The sequence below is a fragment of the Pocillopora verrucosa genome, chromosome 7 (assembly GCF_036669915.1).
Source record: "Pocillopora verrucosa isolate sample1 chromosome 7, ASM3666991v2, whole genome shotgun sequence".
In the NCBI taxonomy this organism is placed as follows: Eukaryota; Metazoa; Cnidaria; class Anthozoa; order Scleractinia; family Pocilloporidae; genus Pocillopora; species Pocillopora verrucosa.
The window spans coordinates 2,815,971-2,841,921 of record NC_089318.1 but is presented as its reverse complement, the minus strand read 5'-3'; the positions used below and the strand labels follow the sequence as shown (position 1 = coordinate 2,841,921).

Genomic DNA, 25,951 nt, shown 5'->3' with positions numbered 1-25,951 from the left:
CATTATATTTATTGTTTTGAATAAAAAGCAGAAAAGAAGGTATTGTAGAGGCCGTGCAAGCGTAAGGAAATGTACCAGTGTAAAAGAGTTCGGCAACGACTCTTCCATCTTGTCGGACGAGCTCGGACAGATACGCAGACAATTCTCCTGTGCCACAGCCCAAATCTAGGATAACATGACCGCGATGAATCTGTACATCGTCGATCAGGTTTTTTCCTTCCTCTCTTTGAAAAAGCGACACTTGCTGGTAATTCTTTGCAACATCTTTGGATTTGGACATTTTTGTTAATTGCTCAAGCTTAGGCGACCGAATCTTGGTAAAGCGTGCCCGTGATATGTCTGCAAGGGATCAGTAACCAGTAATTAGTGCCAGACCACCTAAAGACCTCTCGCCGTCTTGTGTTGTTCAAGGCCCCCAAACTTATTCAAGGGCGAAGTTGCGCTTGTACATTGGACCCCCTTATAACGAAGGCTTGCTTAGCTTAGGTCCTTTTGGGTCATCTCTTTTAACCAATGAGGTCCTTTTGGGTCATCCCTTTTAACCACGACCCTCTTCATATGACTGTGAGAACCCTGCGTTACCCGCCTGCGCAGTAGTTGAAAAGTATTCTGACATTTTGCGCAATCAACCATGACCTATACCGCAACGTGACTAAATTAACACTCTATGACACAAAATATTGTTTGCTGTAAGAACTTGTTTCACAGAGGAAAATGTTCAATTTCCTACGTCATAAATGCTACCGAGATCGCATCATCACAAAATATATGATAATAAGCCTTGTTTACACTACAAAGTTTAAAGTTAAAAACGACATATTCTAGATTCGACTGGAACCCGAATACTTAAACAACCTTCCATAATTACAATTTTCATTATAATCTAAAAGATCGTCACCTTCTTTACGATTTGTCTGCAATCAATACGCAGTAATAATCTCCTTTATCAGTATAAGCCGTCAACGGTTTAGAATTTCAAACTTGAACTCAGCTGAAAAGTTTTCTGACACTATGCGCAATCAACCATAACCTACACCGCAACATGACTAAATTAACTCTCTGTGACACAAAATATTGTCTGCTGTAACAACTAACTTAACAGAGGAAAATGTTCAATTGCATGCGGCATAAACGCTTGTACCAAGATCACATCGGTTGTTTTCAGGGAAAGCAAAATCAAAGCTTACAACTTGGACCGATTCTCAACGATACAAAGCAGTTCCATCTGGAACAAAAATACTTTGTTGTTGACACGCAATCTGCTCGGCGCTCTGCAGAATTAAAAGAAATAGTACTAAGTTTTGTTAACACGACAAATTTTAAAATTGAAGACGACGCATTCCAGATTCGACCGGAACCCGAACACTTGAACAACCTTCTTTAATTGCAATTTTAATTACAATCTAAAAGGCCGACACTTTCTTTATGGTTTGGCTGCAATCAATACGCAATAATAATCTCCTTCATCAGTATAAACCGTCAACGGTTTAGAGTTTTCCCCGCTTGTGTACTGAGCACAAAACCTCGATACCTTATCTTTCGTGGCTAGCTCTGAAACAAACCTGCCTTGATTACTTGCCGAGAAAAATAAGCACATACTTTCAACATTTTCGAACTCAAAATCTTTCATCTTGACGTCGATACTTTTCACGATGTCGAATCCCGCAGCCGAACACGTGCCCTCAATTTTTGACTTTCTCTCGAAGTAAAGTTTGCTTAGCAACCGTTCCATGCTTTCTGAGTTTTGAAGTTCTCTATAAGTTTTATGGTAGATGGAAGCTGAGTGATCGGAGTAAGTCAAGACAATTTTCCCTGCTGGTTTCAGGCTCCAAAACATGTTCTTGAATGCTTCTTCTTTATCCTGAATCCAGTGCAACACAAAGTTGGAAAATACGACGTCGTAAGTCTCCGAGCCCATTCCTGGGAAGCTGGCAGAGCTTCCTTCATGAAATTCGAGATTTTTGACTTGCCTGTGCGATTCTCGCGCCACTTCTACCCGATAACTGTCGGGATCGACGGCAACGACTCTCCCATCTTGTCCAACAAGCTCGGAAAGATACGCAGACAATTCTCCAGTGCCGCAGCCCAAATCTAGGATAACATGTCCGCGATGAATCTCTAGATCATCGATCAGTTTTTTCCCTTCCTCTCTTTGAAAAAGCGACACTTGCTGGTAATTCTTTGCAACATCTTTGGATTTAGACATTTTTATTACTTGCTTTAGTTTAGGCCATCGAATCCCGCGAGAGGTCTGCAAGGGATCTGGCACCAATAATTAGTGCCAGACCTCTCGAAGACCTCTCGCCGTCTTGTGTTGTTCAAGATAGCCTATGTGTAGCCATACCCTCCCCCCCCCCAAGGTGGCGAGAACCTTGGGGGGAAGGGTACGTCTTCACTTAGGCTATTTCCAAGGCCCCTTAACTTATGCAAGGACGAAGTTAGGCTCGCGCATTGGACCCCCTTATAATAAGGGCTTGCTCAAATGCTATTAATTTGAGAGGGTTCTTGGTGTCAGTAGTTCTTTCCTAATCTGAATTTTTCGTTAACTTGTTTGAAAATGGATTTCCTATTTTCACGATGCTATGAGAGAAGAAATGGAGTCTTCTGTGCGATTTCTAGCCCTAGTAAGTCAGGTATCAGGCCCGACTCAGGCCCTCAGGTGGTGGAAGCGAGCGAAAGAGCGAACGCACTATTGTTGACTGTGGGCATGATTGTCAAGGAAACGGCCACGGAACGACAACACTTTCGAAGGAGTAATTATTCCTTGCTCCAAGTTCACGATAAATGTGGAACTCCTCCTTTTACTTAAGGTTAAAAAAATTACAGTGTAAAGCGTAGTTTTTTTTTTAATTCAAAAAGGAGAGATAAAAGCATGCAATTAGTTAAGTCCTCCAACCTCGCTCGAGCAATTCAAAACACGGAAGTTATTTGTGAGGACTTGAACGATCACATTGAGTGGAAGAATGCAAACGAATCTTCGTCCTCGACAGACCGCTGACCATCAATGTGTAAACCCCCTTAGAAAATAAAAATTAACACGCCCTTCCCTTACAATGAAGCCTGCTAAACAAAGCGCCACTTCATCTGACCGTGATTGAAAAGTACTCTAACATTTTGCGCAATCAACCATAACCTACACCGTAACATTACTAAATTTAAACTCTGTGACGCAAATATTATCTGCTGTAACAACTAACCTAACGGAGGAAAATGTTCAATTTACTGCGTCATAAATGCTATCGAGATCATATCAGTTATTTTCAGGGAAAACAAAACCAAAGCTTACTACTTGAACTGATTCTAAGCGTTACAAAGCGGTTTCGTCACGAACAAAAATGTTTTGTTGTTAACACGCAATCTGCTTGGTGCTCTGCAGACTTAAAAGAAATGGTAATAAGTTTCGTTTCAGTACACTACAAAATTTAAAGCTAAAAACGACATATTCCAGATTCGAATGGAACCCGAACACTTAAACAACCTTCTCTAATTGCAATTTTAATTACAATCTAAAAGGCCGACACTTTCTTTATGGTTTGGCTGCAATCAGTACGCAGTAATAATCTCCTTCATCAGTATATAGCGTCAACGGTTTAGAATTTTCCCCGCCTGTGTACTGAGCACAAAAACTCGACACCTTATCTCTCGTGGCTAGCTCTGAAACAAACCTGCCTTGATTGGTTGCCGAAAAAAATGAGCACATACTTTCAACATTTTCGAACTCAAGATCCTCCATTCTGACGTCCACACTTTTTACAATTTCGAATCCCGCAGCCAAACACATGCTCTCAATTTTTGACCTTCTCTCGAAATAACATTTGCTTAGCATAAGTTCCATGCTTTCTGAGCTTTGAAGTTCACGATAAATTTTACTGAAGATGGAAGCTAAGCGGTCGGCGTAACTCACGGCAATTTTCCCTGCTGGTTTCAGGCTCCGAAACATGTTCTTGAATGCTTCTTCTTTATCCTGAATCCAGTGAAACACAAAGTTGGCAAAGACGATGTCATAAGTCTCCGAGCCCATTCCTGGGAAGCTGGTAGAGCTTCCTTCTTGAAGTGTGAGATTTTTGACTTCCCTGTGTGATTCTCGCGCCACTTCTACTCGATAACTGTCGGGATCAACGGCAACGACTCTTCCATCTTGTCCTGCGAGCTCGGAAAGATACGCAGACAATTCTCCAGTGCCGCAGCCCAAATCTAGGATAACATATCCGCGATAAATCTGTACATCGTCGATCAATTTTTTTCCTTCCTCTCTTTGAAAAAGCGACACATGCTGGTAACTCTTTGCAACATCTTTGGATTTGGTCATTTTAAATACTTGCTCAAGCTTAGGCGTAAAGCTTGCCCGTGACAAGTCTGCAAGGGATCTGGCACTAATAATTAGTGCCAAACCACCTGAAGACCTCTCGCCGTCTTGTGTTGTTCAAGGCCTGTAAAGTTATTCACTTGCGAAGTTACGCTTGCACATTGGATCCAAATATAATGAGGGCTTGCTCAAATGCTATCAATTTGACAGGATTTTCGGTGTTAGTAGTTCATTCCTGCTATGACAGGCCAGGGGTATTAGAGTCTTCTGTGCTATTTCTAGGCCTAGTAAGTCAGGTATCAGGCCCGACTCAGGCCCTCGGGTGGTGGAAGCGAGCGAAAGAGCGAACTCACTATTGTTGATTGTGGGCATGATTGTCAAGGAAATGGCCACGGAATGAGAACACTTTCGAAGGAGTAATTATTCCTTGCTCCAAGTTTACGATAAATGTTGCACTCCTCCCTTTACTTAGGGTTAAATACTGAACCCTGTGAACAGGGTAACTGGAATACCTGGATGGTACTGGATCCTTGAGATCAAGTGTAGTGATACTACGGGTGTCGGACTAGGGGCATACAGCTATTTCAAAAAAGGTTGTCATCTACTACTTGTGGGCGCACTGCTTGAAAATGGACATGACCTCTAAATTCCAATTTTCTTTTCAGTTTCAACAGTATTATTCCAGATCTTTCAGGGGGACGTGGTAATATATTGCATGTTTGATCACATTCAACTGGTATATTACAGATTGCACTTTTACTCTTTCTTTGTTGACATTTGGGCACGACTATTGATTTTTCAAACACTATTCTCTGTGGTGTATCTGTTCAAGCTTCTCTCGAATGGACAACTCTGGTGGCAGTTCATCAACATGTAATTTATTACTTACAGCTTAATTGACATGGGACTTGCCCTTTCAAAACTTTTATGAGACAGGTTTTTACAAATGTACTGATTTTCATCAAATGACTTAGTGTCAGTAAATAGTTCTTGCTGAGTGTTGTACATTTGTTTCTTTTTAACTGGATAACAGTTTTTCTGTATAGTGTTCTGTTACAAACAGAGCAAATATAATATGGACCTTCCCTAATCTTAGTTTGAAAAGTTGTGATTTCATTATCTAAATCATGTTGAACTGAGTTTCTATAGGCTTCCTTATTAGCTTGAACTTTTGATAAAATCTTATCTTTGTCTGCAGGATCCAGTGTTTTATACCATTCTGCTCTGCCAGGCACAGGTTTTTCTTTTTCTTCAGGATTCAATGACTTATACCATTCTGCTCTTTTTTGTTTTTGTGCAGAATCAAGAAAGTTAAACCATTCTGCTCTCTTTTGCTTTTGTGCAGTATCCAATGATTTATACCAAATTGCTCTGCCAGACAAAAGATTTCGTTTTCCCACAGAACCAAGTGATTTCTACCACTCTGCTGATTTGAACACAAGCTTTTCATTTTCTTTAGGATCTAGTGATTTATACCATTCAGCTCTGAGATAAAAGCTTTTCTTTTCCTGCAGGATCCACTGACTTGTACCATATTGTTTTATCAGACAAAACTTTTTTTTTTCATGGCAGGTTCCATTTGTGCATAGCTTTCTTTTTTCATTTTTGCATGTAGTTCTTTCTGACTATGAGACTTATGTTTTGCCATTACCTTTTGTCTTCCAGCATTTGAAAAATTAGTTGAACAGCATATAAATTTAATACAATATTCTACATCTTTACCCTGGAATTACTTTTTTACAATATCCCCCAATGACTGAATAAGAATATCTATGTCATTTATTTTTTCAAATATATCAAGTGTGCCATTAGGACTGAATCTTATAATAAAGTACTTAACACTTTTCGCTTTTGTTTTCATATTATTGTACTGAATAATTTGAAATCCACATTAAAAACCCAGTATTATCCTTAGTATTATCTGTAATTAACTTCTGAAGTAATAATTTGCCTTGTTTCTCCAAATTAAAGGCAATATTAATATCTGCATCATATATTTGAAGTGCCTTTGGGAAATTGTTAATAGTCAGTGGATGGTTATCACCATGAGTTTTTCTTTGCAAAACTTATTTGTATGGTCAGTGATTCTATCTAGAGTCTGCAAATCCAGTACCCACAATATTTGATAATGGAAAAACAAATGCTATAAAAAGATGTGGCACAACAGCATAACAAGGGAATATGAATGGTTGTAATTTCAGCATCTGCATGATTTGCTTTGAGGGGGACAGCTGACAACTGTCAATCAGAAATATATCATTTCATATTGTTTTTCATTAATATGTACACCTTTGAGTTCAAATAAAACATCTGGATTTCGATAAAGACCTTGAAAATAGTATATCAGCTCATTTAAGGTGTTAACTTCTAACAGTACTTAAGTTCCTTGAGGATGGGGCACCATATGAATCTCTACCATGCTGCAGAGAATCAAATATCTTAAACTTACCATCACCATCACAGTAAAAACCTACTGAAGTACTAAGGATTATTAAAAAAAGTAATTCTAATTTTGTCCTAGCAAAGCCTGCATGGCATTAGCAAATGACATACAATAATTGAAATCTTGTACTTCACAAGTACCATGTATAGTACCAGTACAGCTTGGACCATATTGAAGCTGATAATTAATATTAAACACTATTATCATTTCAGGTACTTCTGTTAACAGTAACTAGGATTGCCTGGATAGACTAGATAGACCAGAATACAATTCATTTCCAATGTTCATGATATTTACTAAGTCTATTGAGGATACAATACCATTCCCCCTACACAATGGGTGCCAGCATTTAACCCAAACATTTCCACATTGTCTTGACTGAAAAGAGCTTGAATTGTTTTAGTAGAATTAACCTTGTTGTTACAGCAAACAATATTTTGTGTCACAGACACAGGACCAAGGTTTGTTTCTATATCCCCAGACAGACTGGACTTAAAATGATTTACCCTGTGATTCAGATTTTTATAAACATTTGGTACTGAATTAGACCTCCATGCATTCGACTGCTTTGGCTTTGGACTTTTAAGTACATGTGGATATTGGTTCTGCATTTTCAGTATCCTGTATTTGTTAGACTTTCGATATTTTCTCCTAACTGCAGAAGAGGGATATTTCGTTGTTCCTTAATTCTCACATCTGATTCCATGTGCATTTATTTTTTCACGAGCTTTATTTATTGCATTCGGGAAGACTTCGGTATGCTTTTTGTGATGTAAGTTCGAAGTAAACGTCTTACCTTCCAAGATTTCTTCAAAACACGTGTAATTCTTTTCTTTGGTATTCTGCTAGGCTTACGATCACAAACACGAATGCCATGTGTACGAGGGCGATTAAAATAAACAAATTTGTCGTATCGAGATCTACAGTTACAGACCGTATTTATTGAAAATGCTTCATCGTTGCTATCATTAAGCTTATTATCATGTACAATAACAGATAACTGAGCGACTTTCTCAAAGACGTTACATTCATCGAAGCTATTCACGGGAGCGTTTGTTGGAAACATCAACAACTTTACGTAGAAATTAGCCCACAACTAACATTAGACACAAAAAACGCAGGATTTTGGAACACGTATTTATTAAAAAAGAATATCCATACAACTACAATGAAAACAAACATAAGATTCACCTTTCTGATCGTGAAATTAATACCATTCGTACTGTTATCGTAGCTACGTTTCTGGCGTCTTTCGTTACAAGCAGTTTGCATCCATTAGAGTTTTGTTCTTCAGTCTCACGGTAGTAGTGTTGTTCAATAGATTCAGTAGAGTATATGCAGTTTACTTTCAGATTTAAGATTTTGCTTTTTTCAACAAGTGTACGTTTTTCAACTAAGACATTGGCATACTCGGCATACTCGGCATACAAGGCATACAAAGCTTTCATAGCTTTCAAGGCATACAAGGCTTTCATTGCTTTCAAGCGTTCGCGACTCAATCCGTTCCAAAAATACCGCTCAATAACATCTTTTAGTGTGGATTGGCCGCGAACAATACGACTTGTGTATGCGTCTGTAAGTATTTTGAGCGTTTGCACCATAAAGCTCCAGGTAAACGTAAGCCAAAACCGTCGTACCTCCATCGCTAGAACAACTACCCCAAGACAAATACAATATGGCCAAGAAGAGAGTTTTTTAAGCAAAAATCTCGTGGTTCGTCATGTGACCCGGCCCTGTCTGTGCATGACAACGTCAATCATCATCAAGATAACACATGTGATCAGCTAGTTGTCATGGTGTTTAGGGCCCAATGATCAATGGGTACTATTGCGCAATTTTTCCATTTTGTGGCGGAGAAAAAAAAAAAGACGACAAAAAAACAAAAGGGTGTTATGACTAGGCTACCACAGGTATCCCAGTAAAAATTACAGTGTAAAGCTTAGTTTCTCTTAATTCAAAAAGGAGAGATAAAAGCATGTAGTTGGTTAAGTCCTCCAACCTTGCTTGAAGTTATTTCTGAGGAGTTGAACGATCACATTGAGTGGAAGAATGCAAACGAATCTTCTTCTTCGACAGACTGCTGACCACCAATGTGTAAATAACTCTTGAGCATTAAACGAAAAAACAGTGTCACGCCATAATAGCCATGTTAAAATGCTACGAATCGCACCAGGCTGCTGACTGTGGGTATACTTGTCACGGTAACGGCCACGGAACGACAACGATTTCGGGAGAGTACAATTTTTCTCTTTCCCAGGTTCACGAGATAAGTGTAACGCTTCCATTCATTTGACCATTGGCCAAAACAACGCAGATATTCTGATAAATTAACTGTGATCACAACCCAACTTCATAACTTGGGGTAAAAAAAGTTAATATGATGGATTACCCATTTAAAACATAGGAGTGACTAGCACCAATTTCTCCCTACAATATCACCCCTGGATCACACATTAAGGTCATGAGAATAAAGGAAATGATCACCAACGAAAGAAGCTTTTGATCGGTAAACAAATTCTCCTTGTCAGCACCTTAGGTGATGTATAAAGAACAGTATGGAGAATATGCGTACTGATGTAAGAATGTAAAGGGTTAATGGGGCGGAATTACACAACTTTTTTCGAAACAGCTGTATTTGTAATGCTCCTACTTTTCGTTTATACATCATGGCACAGCCACGAACAGGAGAGGGCTCGCACCCAGAATGTTTTATTTAACGAAAGCGAATCTAATTCTCTCATTCGTCTCCTTAGCCCAATTCCCTCTTCTACGTTCTGTTGCAACAGAAGCACTGATTATTAAAACAAAAAAAGCCCACTAATGAAACGCAAACGCTACAAAATAAGATGCCTTAATTGACATGTTCATTTCTGTTATTTCGCAAACAACATCCTTACCCCACCCCCTTAGGAAATAAAAATTAACGCGCCCTTACCGGGCGTGAAATTAATTTTTTTTCTGATAGCCAATTGGCTCCTAAATTCTTCAAAGTGGTAGCCATTTTCAGAAAAAGTTGGTCGCCATTTTCAATGACAAACAAAACCTTTTGCTAGGCTGTCAGCGTTCTAGATAGACCCTCCAAAATTAAGTAAGTTAGGGAAAAGATCTTTAACGTGCTACAAAGTGGACACTAGGATGGATGATATACAACTTTCAAGCTCACCTAAATCCAAGATGGCGTATAGTTATAGATCGAGATGCGTGTGCTGCGTTTTGAAAACAAACTTAACGAAGAAGTTTGCCACGGATTTATCTTTGCAAATCTTTTTAATTCACTATATCTCTTGGTAAGGTTATTATGAAAAATTCTAGTCGCTTGGCGACTAATTTTCAGTATTTGGTCGCCAAAGTGAAAAATTTAAGCGCATTGGCGCCTGTATTAGGCGCAATTTCACACTTAGCCTTCTCTTGCAATGAAGCGGCCTACTAGACAAACCACCACTTCATCTGACCGTAATAACCTCGCGTTACCCGCCTGCGCAGTAGCTGAAAAGTATTTCGACATTGCGCGCAATGAACCATAATCAACACCGCAACATGACAAAATTATCATTCTGTGACACAAAATATTGTTTGCTGTAACAACAATGTTAACAAAGGAAAATTTTTAATTGCCTGCGTCATAAATACTACCGAGATCACATCAATTATTTTCAGGGAAAGGAAAATCAAAGCTTACTACTTGAACCGATTCTCAACGATACAAAGCAGGTCCATCAGAGACAGAAATGCTTTGCTGTTGACACGCAATCCGCTTAGCGTTCTGCCAAAATGGTAGTAAGTGTTGTTTACACTACAACCTTCTAGGTTAAAAGCGACATATTCCGGATTCGACTGGAACCCGAATACTTAAACAACGTTTTCTAATTGCAATTTTGATTACAATCTAAAAGGTCGACACTTTCTTTACGTTTTGGCTGCAATCAATACGCAGTAATAATCTCCTTCATCAGTATAGACCGTCAACGGTTTAGAATTTTCCCCGCTTGTGCACTGAGCACAAAACCTCGATACCTTATCTCTCGTGGCTAGCTCTGAAACAAACCTGCCTTGATTCGTTGCCCAGAGATATGAGCACATACTTTCAACACTTTCGAACTCAAAATCATCCATTTTGACGTCGACACTTTTTATGATTTCGAATCCTGCAGCCGAACACATCTCTTCCATGTTTGCCCTCCTCTCGTACCAACGTTTGCTTAGCATACGTTCCATGCTTTCTGAGTTTTGAAGTTCACGATAAATTTTATCGACGAAGGAAGGTAAGCGATCCCCGTAAGACAGGACAATTTTTCCAGCTGGTTTCAGGCTCCGAAACATGTTCTTGAATGCTTCTTCTTTATCCTGAATCCAGTGAAACACAAAGTTGGAGAAGACGATGTCATAAGTCTCCGAGCCCATTCCTGGGAAGCTGGCAGAGCTTCCTTCTTGAAATTCGAGATTTTTGACTTCCCTGTGTGATTCTCGCGCCACTTCTACTCGATAACTGTCGGGATCAACGGCAACGACTCTTCCATCTTGTCCTACTAGCTCGGAAAGATACGCAGACAATTCTCCAGTGCCGCAGCCCAAATCTAGGATAACATGTCCGCGATGAATCTCTACATCATCGATCAGTTTTTTTCCATGCTCTCTTTGAAAAAGCGACACATGCTGGTAACTCTTTGCAACATCTTTGGATTTAGACATTATGATTACTTGCTGAAGTTTAGGCCACCGAATCCCGCGAGAGGTCTGCAAGGGATCTGGCACCAATAATTAGTGCCAGACCACCCGAAGACCTCTCGCCGTCTTTTGTTTGTTGTCCTATGTGTAGCCGTACCCTCTCTACCCCCCCCCCCCCCCCACCACCTAGGTGAAATGGAGGCGAGTACCTTGTTGGGGTGGTTACGGTCACACGAAGGCTATGTTTAGGGCCTCTAAACGTATGCAAGGGCGAAGTTACCCTCGTACATTGGACCCCCTTATTATGAGGGCTTGCACAAATGCTATCAATTTGAGAGGGTTTTTGGCTTCAGTAGTTCTTTCTTAATCTGAACTTTTCATTAACTTGTTTGAAAATATATTATATATTTTCTATATTCACAATGCTATGACAGAGGTAACAGAGTCTTCTGTGCTTTTTTAGTCCCAGTAAATCAGGTATCAGGTCCGACTCAGGCCCTCAGGTGGTGGAAGCGAGCGAAAGAGCGAACTCACTATTGATGATTGTCAAGGAAACTGCCACGGAACGAGAATACTTTCGAAAGAGTAATTATTCCTTGCTCTAAGTTCACGATAAATGTGGAACTCCTCCCTTCACTTAGGTCAAAAAAATTACAACGTAAATTTTTGGTGCGTAGAAAGAGACAATACGATTAACATTTGCTTGCAACTCATCGTCGCGATTGGCTCAAACAGGGCTGATATCCCGACATATTAATTGTAAAACCGCGGACCACGGAAACCGAAGGTCTGAGGTTCGATTCTTCATGGGAACTCGGATGTTTTTCTTTTTCTTTTCCTTTGTCCTACGCTCGTGACAAGACTAAAAACATCTTTCTCTATTTCTTATTCTATATACAAACAATTGATAATAATTGACGAGGTCATCTCCATAATTTCGCTATATCTACAGCTCCCCTCCATTAAGAAAGCATTGGCATGGAACGCATGCAAGGGTTATTTTTTTGGGCTGTTTGGGGAGGGACACTCTATATAACTGATGTTTGCATTTTTGTAACATTATAAGAGCGTAACGGAAATCTAACTACGAAAATATCTCATTACTTTATCTTAAAGAGAAAGAAAAAAGATCTGATTTATCTGCGTGGATAAATATTGTTCCGTAACGAGATAACGTCATCTGACCGCAATAACAATTACCTTGCGTTACCCGCCTGCGCAGTAGTTGAAAAGTATTCTAACATTTTGCAAATTCAACCATAACTTTATTCATATGCATATGACCAAATTTACACAGTCTCTGACACGAAATGTCGCCCACTGGAAGGACTAGGTTAACTGAAGAAAATCAATCAATTTCTGGCTTCATAAATGTTACCGAGATTACATGCGTTGTTTTCGGGGAAACAAATTCATAACTTCACGCATTCAAAACAAAAACGGCTACATTGATGCCGATTCTCATCGCTTCACTGGCATTGTTTTTAATCAGGGACATAGTGCTTTACTGTTTCCACACAGCAAACTAAATGGTCATTTCGTTTACAATACAAACGTTCCGGCCATAAACGATATATTACGGATTCCACAGGAACTCGAGTACGCAACCAAGCTTCTCTGATGCAAATCTAACAATAATCTAAAAGGCCGTCACGTTCTTTATGATTTGGCTGCTATCAATATACAGTAGTAATCTTCTTCATCAGTATACAGTTTTAGCGGTGTAGAATTTATCCCACTTGTGTACTGAGCACAAAAACTCGATAATTTGTCTTTCGTGACGAGCTTTGGATCAAACGCATCTTGCAAATATACCGAGTAAAATGAGCACATACTTTCAACATTTTCGAACTCAAAATCTTTCATCTTGACGTCGACACTTTTCACGATGTCGAATCCCGCAGCCGAACACATGCCCTCAATTTTTGACCTTCTCTCGAAATAAAGTTTGCTTAGCATGAGTTCCATCATTTCTGAGTTTTGAAGTCCACGATAAATTTTTTGAAATCCAGAACCAAAGTGATCGCCGTAAGACAGGGCAATTTTCCCCGCTGGTTTTAGGCTCCGAAACATGTTCTTGAACGCTTCTTCTTTATCCTGGATACGTTGAAACACAGAGTTAGCGAAGACGATGTCGTAAGTCTCTGAACCCATTCTTGGGAAGTTTGAAGAACTTCCCTCATGAAATGCGAGATTTTTTACATCCCCGTGTGATTCTCGAGCCACTTGAAGCCGATTGACATCAGGATCAACGGCAACGACTCGTCCATCTTGACCAACGAGCTCGGCCAAATACGCAGACAATTCTCCAGTACCGCAGCCCAAATCTAAGATGACATCTCCGCGATGAATCTCTACATCGTTCATCAGACTTTTTCCTTCCTCTCTTTGATGTACCGTCTTTTCTTGGTAACTCTGTGCTGCTTGCTTGGAGTCCGACATTGCGAGTGATTTGCTGACGTCACCTTGAAGAGCAACAATTAATATTTAACATTTAATAGTTAATAGTTAAACTAATGGTTTATTTAGTACAGGATTAGTAAATAGCGAGTCACAATCGTCTTTAGAGCAAGGGAAACCGCTAATGTGTAACAAAAAGATTAATTTCACATTGTATGCGGATTTTTTAAATAAATTATTTTTATACTTGATGCGCGCAATTTGCTTCTGCATAATTATGATGAGCTATCTTGTATTTTTTCGTGTATATTATTAATATGTAATCACATGATTTCTTGTTCAATTTGGAATAAATACGCACTTGTCAATATTTTCAAAGACCACAAATTGCACTTGCCTTACAGGCTCGTGCAATTTTGTTAGTCTTCGAAAAAATTTACTCGTGCTTATTTATTTCAAAATGCGCTAGAAATCATGTGATTACCTATACTAATAATGGTAATAGGACCAAGTAGATTCCAATCCAGTCCAACTCGTGACAAACAAATCACACTCCTGCTTCGCAGCTGTACAATTTTGTGTATCACTCGTATGATTACAGACAGAATTGGACGACTCGAAGTCCTGTTACCAATTAATAAAAACTATCACAAAATTCGAGAAAGAAACTAGACAGGTTATACGTTTTCATAAAAAACTCCAGTTAACTCAGTGGAATGTGCAACAATACGCGCGCATATGATGCGTTCTGTCCACTTACACAGCAATGACGTGTTAACTGTCCTCTTACACTATTCAATTAAAAGCATGACACGTGCACTGCCCCTATCAGTAAAGGTAACATGATTTCGAGTGCAATTTGGGGCTAATATGCACTTGGAAAATTTTCAAAGACCACAAATTGCAATCGCTCTACAGGCTCGTGCAATTTTATAGTCTTTGAAAAATTTATTCGTGCTTATTAACTCCAAATTGCAATCGAAATCATGCTGTTACTTGTTAATAATTGACATGAAAAACGCATCACTGAAAGTCAACACGGACGAAATGTTTGCAGCGCGCGCTATTTGTAATTTGCACTCGTGTTGCATGAAAAAAGCACTCGTTTTCAGCCAATCAGAAGCACGTAAATCATGTATATTATTAATGCTTAAATCGGGCTGGTGATAACCAATCACGTTCGAGAATCTTGTTATAGTTTTGATTAAACACGGTATATCAGACTTGGCTTCTTATGGTCGATTTAAACACTTTTCTTCTTATGCGGAGAGGGATCAGAGACACGCTTACACTCAAACATTGAACGAGTGCCTTCTCAGCCCCTCCTGGGGTGTGCGCGCACTATTAGAATTGCCGTGACGCACTGAAGTGCCATTAGTGCAGTCAACGTTACAGTGACCCCTGATTAAGCACTCCCAAGTTTAATGTTAAAATTTTATTTAGATTCATGTAGAGTTATCATCAAATTTCGAATTTTCAGTCCATCTAAGATGAAAAATATACTTTATTTACGCTTGAACTTTCTGTGTCTCTAACGAGCTGATCTCGCAATCACTTTGCTTTCTCAAAACTCAAAGAAGCTTGTTAAGCTTCTAAGGGACAGACAAATCCTTCGGTGGTTTGTTCAACCTGACGGAGGATAACGAAATATATATATATATGTGTGTGTTTGTGTGTGTGTGCATATAAAAAATTTATATATCTCAACGTGAATTTGAAGAGCTATGCCTGTTCGCATTTCTAACCTCATCTCATTCATTTTAACACCTACAAGTTTTCTCAGAAGAACCATACTTCTTTCCAAAAATAGGAGATCAAAAGTAAAAGAGCGCGATACATCGCAGCGTTAATCATCTGTCTCTTTAGGTTCATATCCAGTGTCACATACGGGGTCTTTTACAACGTTTTCAAGGACGGGGTCTGACAGAAAGTCGTCGAGAGAAAGAGATGTACATGTACTGTCGACGTCTTCAAACAACGGCAAACGATACGTCACGGCAGGTGCATGTTCTGGCTTAGAAATGTCATTTATTTCGCTTGCAGTGCTGCTCTCTTGTGTTGCAAGCTCACCTGAACTTTTGTTTACATTCTCGGGATCAAGGTTTGCATGCACTGTGCTTTCAACCACAATAGTAGCACCATCGTCTCCCGACGTTATGACTGAAGAGGCACCGCCCAGCCGAGCTGTCTTCATATTGGCGATTTCTGATCTGAGCTGGGACAGTAAGGTTGTGGCTCTTTCACCCAAGCTTGAAACGCTCTCATGGAACACGGAGCTGCTTGTAACGGTGGCATCTTCTTCATCATCACCCGGTTTTCCGCGATTAGACTTTGCCAAAGGCAAACTACCTTCTGCTCCTCTTAAAGACTTCACCTCATTTTTATGGAGTTCTTCATGCATATCTCTCTCCTTCTTGAAGGATGTGTCGTCTCTAGTTTTATCACCACTTGCATCACCTCCGGAAAGTTTCTGATCTAAATTCTTCACATGGAACGAGCTCGAGAACTTCCAGGCTAACTTGGAGTAAGAATAGTTTTCAGCTGTGCCTTTCCTCTCCTTTTGGTTCCTGTGAACTTCCTTCTGGACATTGCTTGTGTCCCCCTCGTCACTATCTTCATCATCAGTTGGAATTGGACTACTAACAATTATTTCCGGTATGCTGGCTTGTAAACTCTTTCCTTCAGATGCTCCCCAGTTCAGGTCCTTTTCTGTTGAATCAGATTCTTGAGAATCCACAAGCGAGCAAAGAACACGTGGAGCCGTATTCTCCATCACTTGACCTGTTTCAACGTTAGGTTTCGAGGTGACTTTCTCAGAAAGAGGCTCATTTTGGTCAAGGGAGGAAGGAGATCTCCTATCCTCGAAAAATTCTCCTACATCGCGTGCAACATCATTATTTCTCTCCGTTTCAAGATCTAAAGGTCCTTGGGGTGCTTCCTCAGTATCGTTCTCGCTACGTTTCGTCTCAGGAAGGGATAACTGTTTCTCTTCCATTCCCGGTACGGCTGATGACAATCTGGTTTCCCCTTCAAAACTATTCGATGAATTCGCGATATTCAGTCCGGAGTCCTTTTGATCACACTTTGTAAGAGCTAATCCGAAAGCGTCCTGATCCATTCTGCCTGCAAGTGGAGCTTCTTTGTTTAATTCAAGATCTAATAGAACCGAATCGTCTGTGAACAATAATTTGCCTCCAGACTCCAGTTCACCTGACACGGGAATATTTTCATCACAATTTTTCAGCTCTCCTTTTTCGTCTCGTTCCTCAACTAGCGAGCGTTCAGGGGACGGGCCTGAGGTAGCATCGGAATGCTGAACAGGAGGCGATAACGTAGGATCCTCGGCGAACTTTGTTTCTACGCTCTCCTTTGATGTGTCGAATGTGTCGTAGAACTGATCCTGTCCTTCTGAATCCGTCTTTTCAGCTTCGTGTTGAGATTTGTTGTCTTGGATTTTACCTGCAATGAATAGTCAGCGATTGTTGAGAACCAATATGGCAGGTGTAGATAAAAAGCTTCAAGCTTTGCAAACTTTTTATTGTTCCAGCGCCCTTTAATTCTGTCGTCAACACCAATACCCAAAGTAACAGTAACGTCCAATCAGAGTACAGACCACCATAAACCGCGTTTAGCGCGGGAAAACGCAGGTGACCAAGACGCGATTGGTTTTAGTTTTGCATCTGATTGGTTGAGAAGGTGGCGTGAGTTTTCTGATCCTATCACAGAGCGTTGTGCGTTTTAACCCTAAATAAATTCTGGGTAAAATCATATTTTCTAAATCACGCTTTCAAAATTTCACCCTCCCGAACTTAACATTAACTGGATGTATTTTGAAACGAGAGTCCGAATCCTCAAAAGACTCTGCAAAATCTTCAGGTTTTCCATAAAAAGCAGTAATTGCGTCCACTACTTACCAAATGACAATTAGTTTTTTTCAATATCTCGAATCAGTAGAACATTAACATTCCAGCCAAAAGTAACGGGCATAAAACAACACAGCATTGAAATCAAGTTACCTTTAGTGAGATCATTTATCTGGGATGTGACAACATTCAACTAAAAACAAAGAAACGAATACGAGAGTCACATACATCACAAACTTGACCTGTTAACGCCTTTACCCAACAACCGCACATTTTGATTCAAAATTTATCCTTTATTAGTTTTGAGACTACCCTTTGCTTAATGTTAAAATAATCTCAAGAAACAAGATTATCAGGGAGAGAGAGACCTAAAATAGGTTTTTGAGCGAGGACATAAAGAAGCGTTCATCACCTGTGTCTGTAGCTGGCGACACATTGCAAAGAGCATTGCAACTTGATCCTGGTTCATTCTCTTGCGGGGAAACAGCTAAACCATACGGAATAAAAACACTTTTACTGTTGGTCGATGGTCTTGAGCATTTTTCATACTTTTTTTTTTTCGATTAAACTTCCCTAACAGGCGTTTAAATTAACCCTGTGCGGATAATTTAGGACGGCACACGCAAGAGAGGGGATACGAATGTGAGAGAGTCATACGGAGTGTCTCTACAGCGTGGTTGTTCTCTCGCACGAGTTTTGACCGCGTTTTTACGAGTGATTTTAGGACTGGCTGTGAACGATACTTCTTGTCAGTCAATGACATATAATATATGTTAATTTTTCGAGCTTAGTGATGTATTGTAAGTTACAAATAGGTTGTAGGATAATAAAGCAACTGAATGGGAAAAATGTTTATTTACCTTTCTGGCCATACATCCTCTCCTAAAATTAACAGAACAAAAATCAAACCAAGGAAATTGAGAACGAAATTGACATATTTTACAACATATCGTGGGACAAAAATTTTGCGAGTTACAATGAAATTTTTGCAGGTTTTGTGGATTTTGTGGATAGTCCTACGTGCTCAAAAGTAAGTTCTCACTTATATTTTTGTTTTTTTGTTTTTTTTTGTACCAAGCTAGGTACAGGTGACATCGGGTTCCATTCAAACTGGTGCAAACGTAGTCATGTGAACAGATAAAATTAAGGCTTTTATTGCAGTGAAATAATATAATCTAGAGGCTACCATCTTACCACCAAGTCTGAATTTTGATGGCTGCTTTCATTTGTTCTCTGCGAAGCTGGACCTCATTCCGTTTGGACTGTTCCAAAATCTACATTTAAAAAAGAAACAAAAGAAAATATTTACACCGGATTGTCTGTCATGATAAGTATTTTTAACTTTACAATGTGATATCATCATCATTACTATTATAATTATTACTATTGCTATTATTACTATTGTCATTTTTACTATTGCCATAAGTACTAATATAATTATTTCTATTGCTATTATTACTATTATCATTATCATTATTGTCGTCACCATCATGATATCATAATACAAGGCTTTAAATTGTCATTGTCAGTAAACAGATGAGGCAAAACAAGACCATTCAGAGATCATAATTGTTATGTTACATGCAACGTAGATACCTGAAGCCACAGATATTCTATCGCTTTCTTAACCTGTTCTCTACTTTTGACAGCTTCCTCGTGTTCCCTTGAAAGCAGGAAAGAAGAGCCTTATTAGGAAAGCCAGTTTGAGAACTACTTGGAAAAATTATGGGTAAGCACACAACACAAGTCCATACAAATATTTTTATGCTTACCTGTCTAATGCACCATATAAATGGTTTATAAGGGATATCAACCTTCGCACTCTTAATTCGTTCCTTATGTTGACAATTTTAATGTCTCTAGTACGAGCACGATATCCCTTCCTATAATATTTAATAACAAGAAAAATCAATGTTATTAATCATGGCAGTAGTGAAAAAAGAGAGGATAAAAGGGCAGTAAGATAAGAGGGAAATGGAGAGAGATGGAAGTAGGAAAGAAAGACAAAGAGGGTTTTGGGTTTGGGAGACAAGGAGGCATGAGGGTAAGAAGGGAATGTAGGAGGGGTATGGAGGGAAGTAAAGAAGAAGGGAGCAGAGGGAAGGGAAGGAGGGGAGAGGGAGTGAGGGTAGGAAGAGATGGATGAGGGAGTGAGGGAAGGGAGGTAAGAAGGGAGGCTGTTGAGGGTAGGGAGGGACAAAGGAGAGGATGGAGGGGTGAGGCAAGGGAAGTAGTAGGAAAGAAGGTACTGTAGGGAGTGAGGTTAGGAAAGGGAATAGGGGAGAGGGTGAAGGTAAGGAGAGAGAAAGAATGAAGGGAGCCAGAGTGAGAAGGGAAAAATGAGAGAGGAATTAAAGAAAGAGAGGGAGGGAGAGTATGGAGGAAATTTGAGAGACTCTAAAGGTAGGGATGGAAAAAAGAGAAGATTGAGGGTGGGGAGGGAGAAAATATAACATGGAGTCAAGGTATGAAGACAAGTCATAGAGGCTGGGGAGAGAGTAGGCAAGGAAAGATGAAACTTCATACAGGTTTCTTACCAAGCTGCCTGAATGCAAGCCGCTGCATATTTCCTTTGTCGGTACTGACAGAAGTCAAACTTCTTCCTCACCAGATAACCACGCACATGAGCTTGAATTATTGTGGCTGCCAAACTAAACAGTCGCAGAGCTTCTTCTTCTGTCATGATGGGATCATCTTCAAAGATGAAAATAGACTTGATTAGCTTTTACTTATTCAAATGAAGGTTTTTGATAATTTATAGGAAGGTTTTGCAAATGATACAGCATACCTGATTCTGTTTGGTCTTCATCAGAGATAGGAACTGGAATGAAGAAACTTTCTGATTCCAATAAAGTGTTGCTGTCTGGAAGAATAAAATCTAATGACCGATAATCAAATAACAGACATGTCAAGAGGTGCAGATAAATAAAGGTATTGTGTGAGGAAGCCTTTGTCATACCTGGCAATGTCCAAAATACCCAGTGCCCATAATAGAGAGTCATACATTATGGTATTTATTACACACAAAATAATATTTTTAAAAAAACCTCAATGAAATTTGCAATAATAACAATAATAAAACAAGAAACAATCTTGTACTGTTTACCAAAAATTCCACCCTAAGTAATGAATCATTCAGAATCAAACAAAATGGTTCACCTACCCACATCTTCCCCTATATGCGCTCCTGCTGTCTGTAAGAAAAAACAGAAAAAAGGAAGCTAGTGTTCACATAGATTGTCTTGATTCCAATAGCAGCTGATAGCACTAATATTTCTGTAAATCAACTGCAGTAAAACTATAAGTACAATACCTGGGTATCTTCCTGGGATTCTGAGCAAATATGATGTAAAATGGACACAAGTTCATAATGCTCTCCTGAGGAAGGATGGCCAATGTGACTGAATGCCTGATCCAGCAGTCTCGCAAGTATTCTGCATTGATCACAAAAACAAACAGGATAACAGAGAGAGAAATGTAGGGGTAATAAATGGGAGAATGGGGGAATTATTTGGGCAAGAAATGAATGGTACACAAGGGAGGAATAGACAAACAAACAAATGTCAAAGGAGAAGTTGTAGCCCTAAGAGACAGGCAAATCAGACAAGATTAAAATATGGGCAGACCTAGAGATAGTTTCAAGACTTACAGTACAGATAAATGTACATTCAAACAAGAAACAGAGCTGCAGGCAGATAGGGAATGAAAGATAAGGAGGAATGCAAAGAAGAAAATAAGATCAATACTTGATAGATCAATAAACTTGGCTGATGCCATTTAAATTGAGAATCATTACTCGCAAAAGGCTGTTGGAACATGTTGGGCTGGAAAATAAGATCAAGTTCGCAGTAATTCATGCAGTCAGTACTAGACTGAACACCAAACTCCACTTGAATTTACAAATACAAGAAAATTATATGAACTTGCCTTTCATCATTGTTCACCAAATGTCCATCCAGATTCCTAAGGTTTCTACAGCAATATGCCAGATAAGGCCTGTAGTTCACTTCTCTGAGGCAAAGTTAAGAGAATAATTTAAGATATTTCTGGGTCAACAGCATTAAAATAGAAACGGCCACTTGTGTAAACCTCTTCTCTTCAATTCACCAGAAATTTAAATTGGTCAAAGGGTCTGACAGTTGATGAATATCACCAGTGTTTGGTGCATGTGTGTGTGTGTTGGGGGGGAAAGGGGATTTTTAGTGGTAGATCCAGGGGAGGATCAGGGGGTCCACACCTACCTCCATCAGACCTGAGGGTATTTTCTTTACTTGTTGGAAATCAAAATTATTTCAGAGAAGGATTGCATCTTACCACTCAACTTGAAGTATAAAAATTTACTGAATATATTGAAATATTTGTTTTAGCTTTTTTAGGCTCTGGAGTAAAAATTTTCTGTGCTCTCTGAAACAAAGTTTGAATCCCCTCCCCCTTGCAAAGAAAAATTCCTAGGTCCATGCCTCAATTTAGCAAAGGAAGGCATAAGATACATTAATGTTATCTGGTTAGCATTTAACATTTTAATAAAAGATACAGTCTCCAGTTTCCATTAGTCAAGATGCAAGGGTTGTTCAAAAGTGACAACTGCTCCAAATTGATCAGAGATGACAAATGTAACATCTGAAAGACATCAATATTGCTGATTATTTTAGTTTTTGGTATGCATATAGATGTTCATGTACTCAAGGCAGTGTACCTCATTAAGGTCTGATATGTCATTATCAGCCAGAGAAAGCGTGCAGACTGTGCATGCTACTTCTTCTTTAATGACTTCCAGGGAAGACATCAGATTTCCATGCAGCAATAAAGTCTGTGTCAAATGAAAGTATGTTAGAAAAATTAAAAACAAGGTAAACATTCTAATCTCTATGCTGTCACAAACCTGCAATGCAGTTAATAATTTAAGTTGGAAATCATCCCATGGATTCACATATACCTTTAAATTCCTGAGCGATTTCAATCCTGATATGACAGCAATACTGAAATAACACAGCATATATAATGGTAGCCATATAATAATTAGAGTTGATCATTCAATACAAGTTTGCATTATTTTACAGTTTATATCAATATTATCATAAAAAATTAGTGATTACATTCAATTTGTTTATACTGATTGTATCATCATTATGATCATTTATACATCAAAGTCAGAATTACATCTCTAGAGGTCAGAAATTATTCACAATTTATTACAAGATTAATTCAAATCACCTTCAATTATGAATAAAAATATCTAATTTTGAGCACAACCTTACCTATTGTCTGACAAATCCAAGTGATACAGGTTGGTATTTCTATCAAGGTTTTCAATTTTCTGCAGTGATAGAGAACAAGGAAAATATATCACTATGCTGGATTATTTAATGTAGATGTAGAGTCCTGAATGTTAGCTTTCAAAAAATTGGACCCATCTGTCTGTTTATAAATGATAGTCAGTGAACCAGAAAATTTGCATCAGTTTACCTCAATGTTGTTCCCAGAAAGATTTAACCATTCAAGATTTGTTAACCAACTGATACCTTCAAAACATGGACAATAAAATGTAAATTCTAAAGTACTGGTACATCAACACAGTTCAAAGCACACATCAACTTTTTCTGTGAGTGCAAATGTCAATGGTGAATGAACACTCTTTCTCAAACAACTATTTGGCTGATCATAAAATTTGCATATGATTGTCAGATAAAAGCATGCAGGATCAGAAGTGTTAGTGCTAGCTAAGCAGGGTGTATCTGCTAAAGAAAGGTGCACAGCTTCAAACCATGTCTAGAGAGGCAAGTGAACAATATTTAAAGGATAATAATCAGTAGTAAAGCAGAAGGGAGAGAATACCTTCAATTGAGACAATACTGTTGTTACTAAGGTCAAGAACTTTCAAACCAGTTGCTGCACTGACTCCTTTAATGTCAACAATGTGGTTATTAGCCAAAGATAACTGAAATGAGAAAAAGAAAGAGAATTTAGTTGTCTTTTTTATTAACTTTTCTTTTCTCTAAACCATTCCAATATGCACTTATTTAAGAAGGAGAAGCTTCCATCTTTTAACTGAACTTTCTGTCCCTTACCTGTTGCAAGTGGATGAAGTACTGTAAATTTTCCACCTTTGATATTGCATTGTTACTTAAAAGGAGAGTGTAAGGAGAGACCCCTTTTGGAAGATGCCCAATTGTCTTCAAATTACGATCTGCAATAAAAAAGGAGACAAGGTTGAGGCAGGAGAAGGCAAGTCCTGTCATTTCAATGGGATCTCATTCCTCAGTGTTTTTTCAGGTTTACATCTATGTCTCCAGCGTTAATGTGTCTGTGAAGTTGGGTCAGCCCTCATATGGATAAGGACTGTGAGATAACAGTGTCTTGCCCAAGAACACAACACAATGCTAGGTCTCAAAACCAGAACTTTCCACCCTGGAACCAACAAGCTCATCGTAGGACCTTTGTCTTTACGCAACTGAAGACAAAGCTTTAATAGTACTCTGTAAAAAGGAACCATTATTGACACTCACTTGAAAGGTTAACAACACCACCAAACTCCTCTTCTCGTTCCCCATCATTCTGAATCATAGCTTTGTTCAACATCATGACAAACTTGTTCCTCTAAAAAATTTATAGTAAAGATTTTTGTTTAAATCAACCAATGCATGCAATAAAATTTATCAGACCTTCTCATGAAAAAAAATTTTCAATTGAAGTAGTTGAGGAGCCCATACAAATTTACTGGAACTTTTCAATACTACTCATCCATTCCCCATCCACCTTCAAACACCCAAGCTAGTCATCAAGTTAGCTTTGTTGGCATACCTCAGTAAAAGGAGTGAAGGGGGGAGGGGGGGGGGCGGTCAGGAATTGCCATACATAGTAGGTTACTACTTGCAAAGTACACAAATTAACTCCACCAACATGGCGACAAGAAATTTCATCAATAGCGTGTACACAGGATCGATGAAACAATCACTCACTGTACATGACAGAAATTCAAGATGGCTGCAGTAGAGCGGGAAATTTAAACAAGGCTGCAACTCACGAATTGTCCTAACAGCACACACAAAAAGTATTTTCTAATACAGTTGGCAAAGTTTGATATCAAGAAAAGTCAATTTTAATTATACTCGCCACAAATTTAAAGTGTGACCGCCCACTGACAAATCAGTAATTTCCAGTGTTGACAAGACGCGTTTGGTATGTACAATTTGTAAATAAAGTTTATATGCATTTGAAGATCTCAATCGGCGGGCTACGGCTAAGACCTGACAGAAAAGGATACTCATCAGCCTAACGAAAACTAGCATTTACGTTTATTTCTGAGAACTATTTTTAAAGCAACAAATTTAAAATTTTTAAATCTGAAGAGCGAAATTTTAGATCAGAGAGAAAGCGAAGGCTCTTCTGCATAGAATAACCCGATAATTCGCTACAATGGAATAAGAGGTAAGAAAGCCATAACCAAACTTACCTATGAGCAACTGAAATCAGAGCAGATGTAGTCTCTTTTCATTCTCTCAAAGGCCCAAAATATCTGTGATAATTCCTTACATACACTAATTACAAGCGAGATCTTCAATTCGCGCGTAGTTAAACAATTCTCTCGCCAGTCCTACTCAATCTGAGACGAATGCGAGACAAGTAGGTCCGCAACGCTTGCATGCGCAAACTATTTCAAAAGGTAACTAATTAGTGACCTTTGAATATTCAGAACCTGGCAAATTTTGTGAGGCAAATGATGCAGACAGGATCTTCTTCTTCCTAGTTTGCCTTGTAAAGGAATTTTGATTTATTCTGATTTTACCATTATATACCCACAATAGTAAAGCAAAATGCAAGTTAAAACTCTCCGCAAAAATCCACGTAGTCATGATTTTCAACGAGATTTTCAGTTCCGCAATGTAACAGCTGGGTTGAAATGTGCACGCCAGTGATGCGACTGCAAAAATCATCAAACATAAAAGAAAGCGAAAAGGTCGCAGCCAAAAAAATAAATAAATAAAAAAGAAAACTGGAAAGAAAGAAGGAAAAAAAAAGGCAGTTTGATTAGGACCCGCCCATTCGACAACATTGTTCTTCAAGTGCGATTCCTTTTTCTTCATTGTACAAACGGATTCAAGTCAGTTTCTTACCAAATGCACAGCTACCCCTCCCCTAACTCAACAAAAGTCACCTGATCTAAAGCTAGGGTCAGGGGAGGGGTAGGTGCGCAGATGATACTGCCGTTGATCCATGCCAACATTCTAGTTGGTTGCGCAACTTTACCGTTGTGAAAATGGCTCAACGATATAC

At 39.0% G+C, this 25,951-nt stretch overlaps 5 protein-coding genes across 7 annotated transcripts; all 5 read right to left on the bottom strand.

The window, feature by feature from the left end:
- On the bottom strand, window positions 1–2,230 carry LOC136282663 (uncharacterized). The gene has a single exon (XM_066170343.1). The coding sequence runs from the start codon at window positions 2,204–2,206 to the stop codon at window positions 1,424–1,426; it is 783 nt and encodes a 260-aa protein (XP_066026440.1). The 5' UTR covers window positions 2,207–2,230; the 3' UTR covers window positions 1–1,423.
- Window positions 2,231–2,843: 613 nt separating this feature from the next.
- Window positions 2,844–4,332, bottom strand: LOC136282341 (ubiquinone/menaquinone biosynthesis C-methyltransferase UbiE-like). Its single transcript, XM_066169859.1, has one exon. It carries the CDS (start codon window positions 4,307–4,309, stop codon window positions 3,527–3,529), a length of 783 nt encoding a protein of 260 aa, XP_066025956.1. The 5' UTR covers window positions 4,310–4,332; the 3' UTR covers window positions 2,844–3,526.
- Window positions 4,333–9,442: 5,110 nt separating this feature from the next.
- Window positions 9,443–11,480, bottom strand: LOC131784564 (ubiquinone/menaquinone biosynthesis C-methyltransferase UbiE-like). Its single transcript, XM_059101387.2, has one exon. It carries the CDS (start codon window positions 11,436–11,438, stop codon window positions 10,656–10,658), a length of 783 nt encoding a protein of 260 aa, XP_058957370.2. The 5' UTR covers window positions 11,439–11,480; the 3' UTR covers window positions 9,443–10,655.
- Window positions 11,481–12,655: 1,175 nt separating this feature from the next.
- LOC131784560 (ubiquinone/menaquinone biosynthesis C-methyltransferase UbiE-like) lies at window positions 12,656–13,869 on the bottom strand. Its single transcript, XM_059101382.2, has one exon. The coding sequence runs from the start codon at window positions 13,854–13,856 to the stop codon at window positions 13,074–13,076; it is 783 nt and encodes a 260-aa protein (XP_058957365.2). The 5' UTR covers window positions 13,857–13,869; the 3' UTR covers window positions 12,656–13,073.
- A 725-nt stretch (window positions 13,870–14,594) lies between these two features.
- On the bottom strand, window positions 14,595–25,260 carry LOC131784584 (uncharacterized). Of its 3 annotated transcripts, none has more exons than XM_059101405.2 (21): window positions 25,131–25,260; window positions 24,184–24,274; window positions 23,746–23,864; window positions 23,513–23,615; window positions 23,144–23,199; window positions 22,936–22,994; window positions 22,614–22,656; window positions 22,374–22,487; window positions 22,212–22,297; window positions 21,605–21,688; window positions 20,991–21,111; window positions 20,841–20,871; window positions 20,466–20,555; window positions 20,215–20,371; window positions 19,450–19,560; window positions 19,274–19,340; window positions 18,872–18,951; window positions 18,538–18,559; window positions 18,090–18,164; window positions 17,831–17,870; window positions 14,595–17,273 (listed from the first exon to the last, which is right to left on the bottom strand). In XM_059101405.2, exons 2-21 carry the CDS (start codon window positions 24,257–24,259, stop codon window positions 15,661–15,663), a joined length of 3,147 nt encoding a protein of 1,048 aa, XP_058957388.2. In that variant the 5' UTR covers window positions 24,260–24,274; window positions 25,131–25,260; the 3' UTR covers window positions 14,595–15,660. The 3 variants fall into 3 exon arrangements, with proteins under 3 accessions (XP_058957388.2, XP_058957389.2, XP_058957390.2); XM_059101406.2 differs by having other exon boundaries at window positions 20,466–20,540; XM_059101407.2 differs by lacking the exon at window positions 18,090–18,164.
- Window positions 25,261–25,951: the final 691 nt, after the last annotated feature.

Excerpts from the sequence above, each read along its gene's own strand:
- LOC136282341 (XM_066169859.1), bottom strand. The coding sequence starts at position 4,309 with ATGACCAAATCCAAAGATGTTGCAAAGAGTTACCAGCATGTGTCGCTT.
- LOC131784584 (XM_059101405.2), bottom strand. The coding sequence starts at position 24,259 with ATGATGTTGAACAAAGCTATGATTCAGAATGATGGGGAACGAGAAGAG. Across the intron at positions 18,165-18,537 it reads GAGGATGTATGGCCAGAAAG|CTGTTTCCCCGCAAGAGAAT; the intron begins GTAAATAAACAT and ends CGTATGGTTTAG. Across the intron at positions 17,274-17,830 it reads GATAAATGATCTCACTAAAG|GTAAAATCCAAGACAACAAA; the intron begins GTAACTTGATTT and ends TATTCATTGCAG.
- LOC131784564 (XM_059101387.2), bottom strand. The coding sequence starts at position 11,438 with ATGTCTAAATCCAAAGATGTTGCAAAGAGTTACCAGCATGTGTCGCTT.
- LOC131784560 (XM_059101382.2), bottom strand. The coding sequence starts at position 13,856 with ATGTCGGACTCCAAGCAAGCAGCACAGAGTTACCAAGAAAAGACGGTA.
- LOC136282663 (XM_066170343.1), bottom strand. The coding sequence starts at position 2,206 with ATGTCTAAATCCAAAGATGTTGCAAAGAATTACCAGCAAGTGTCGCTT.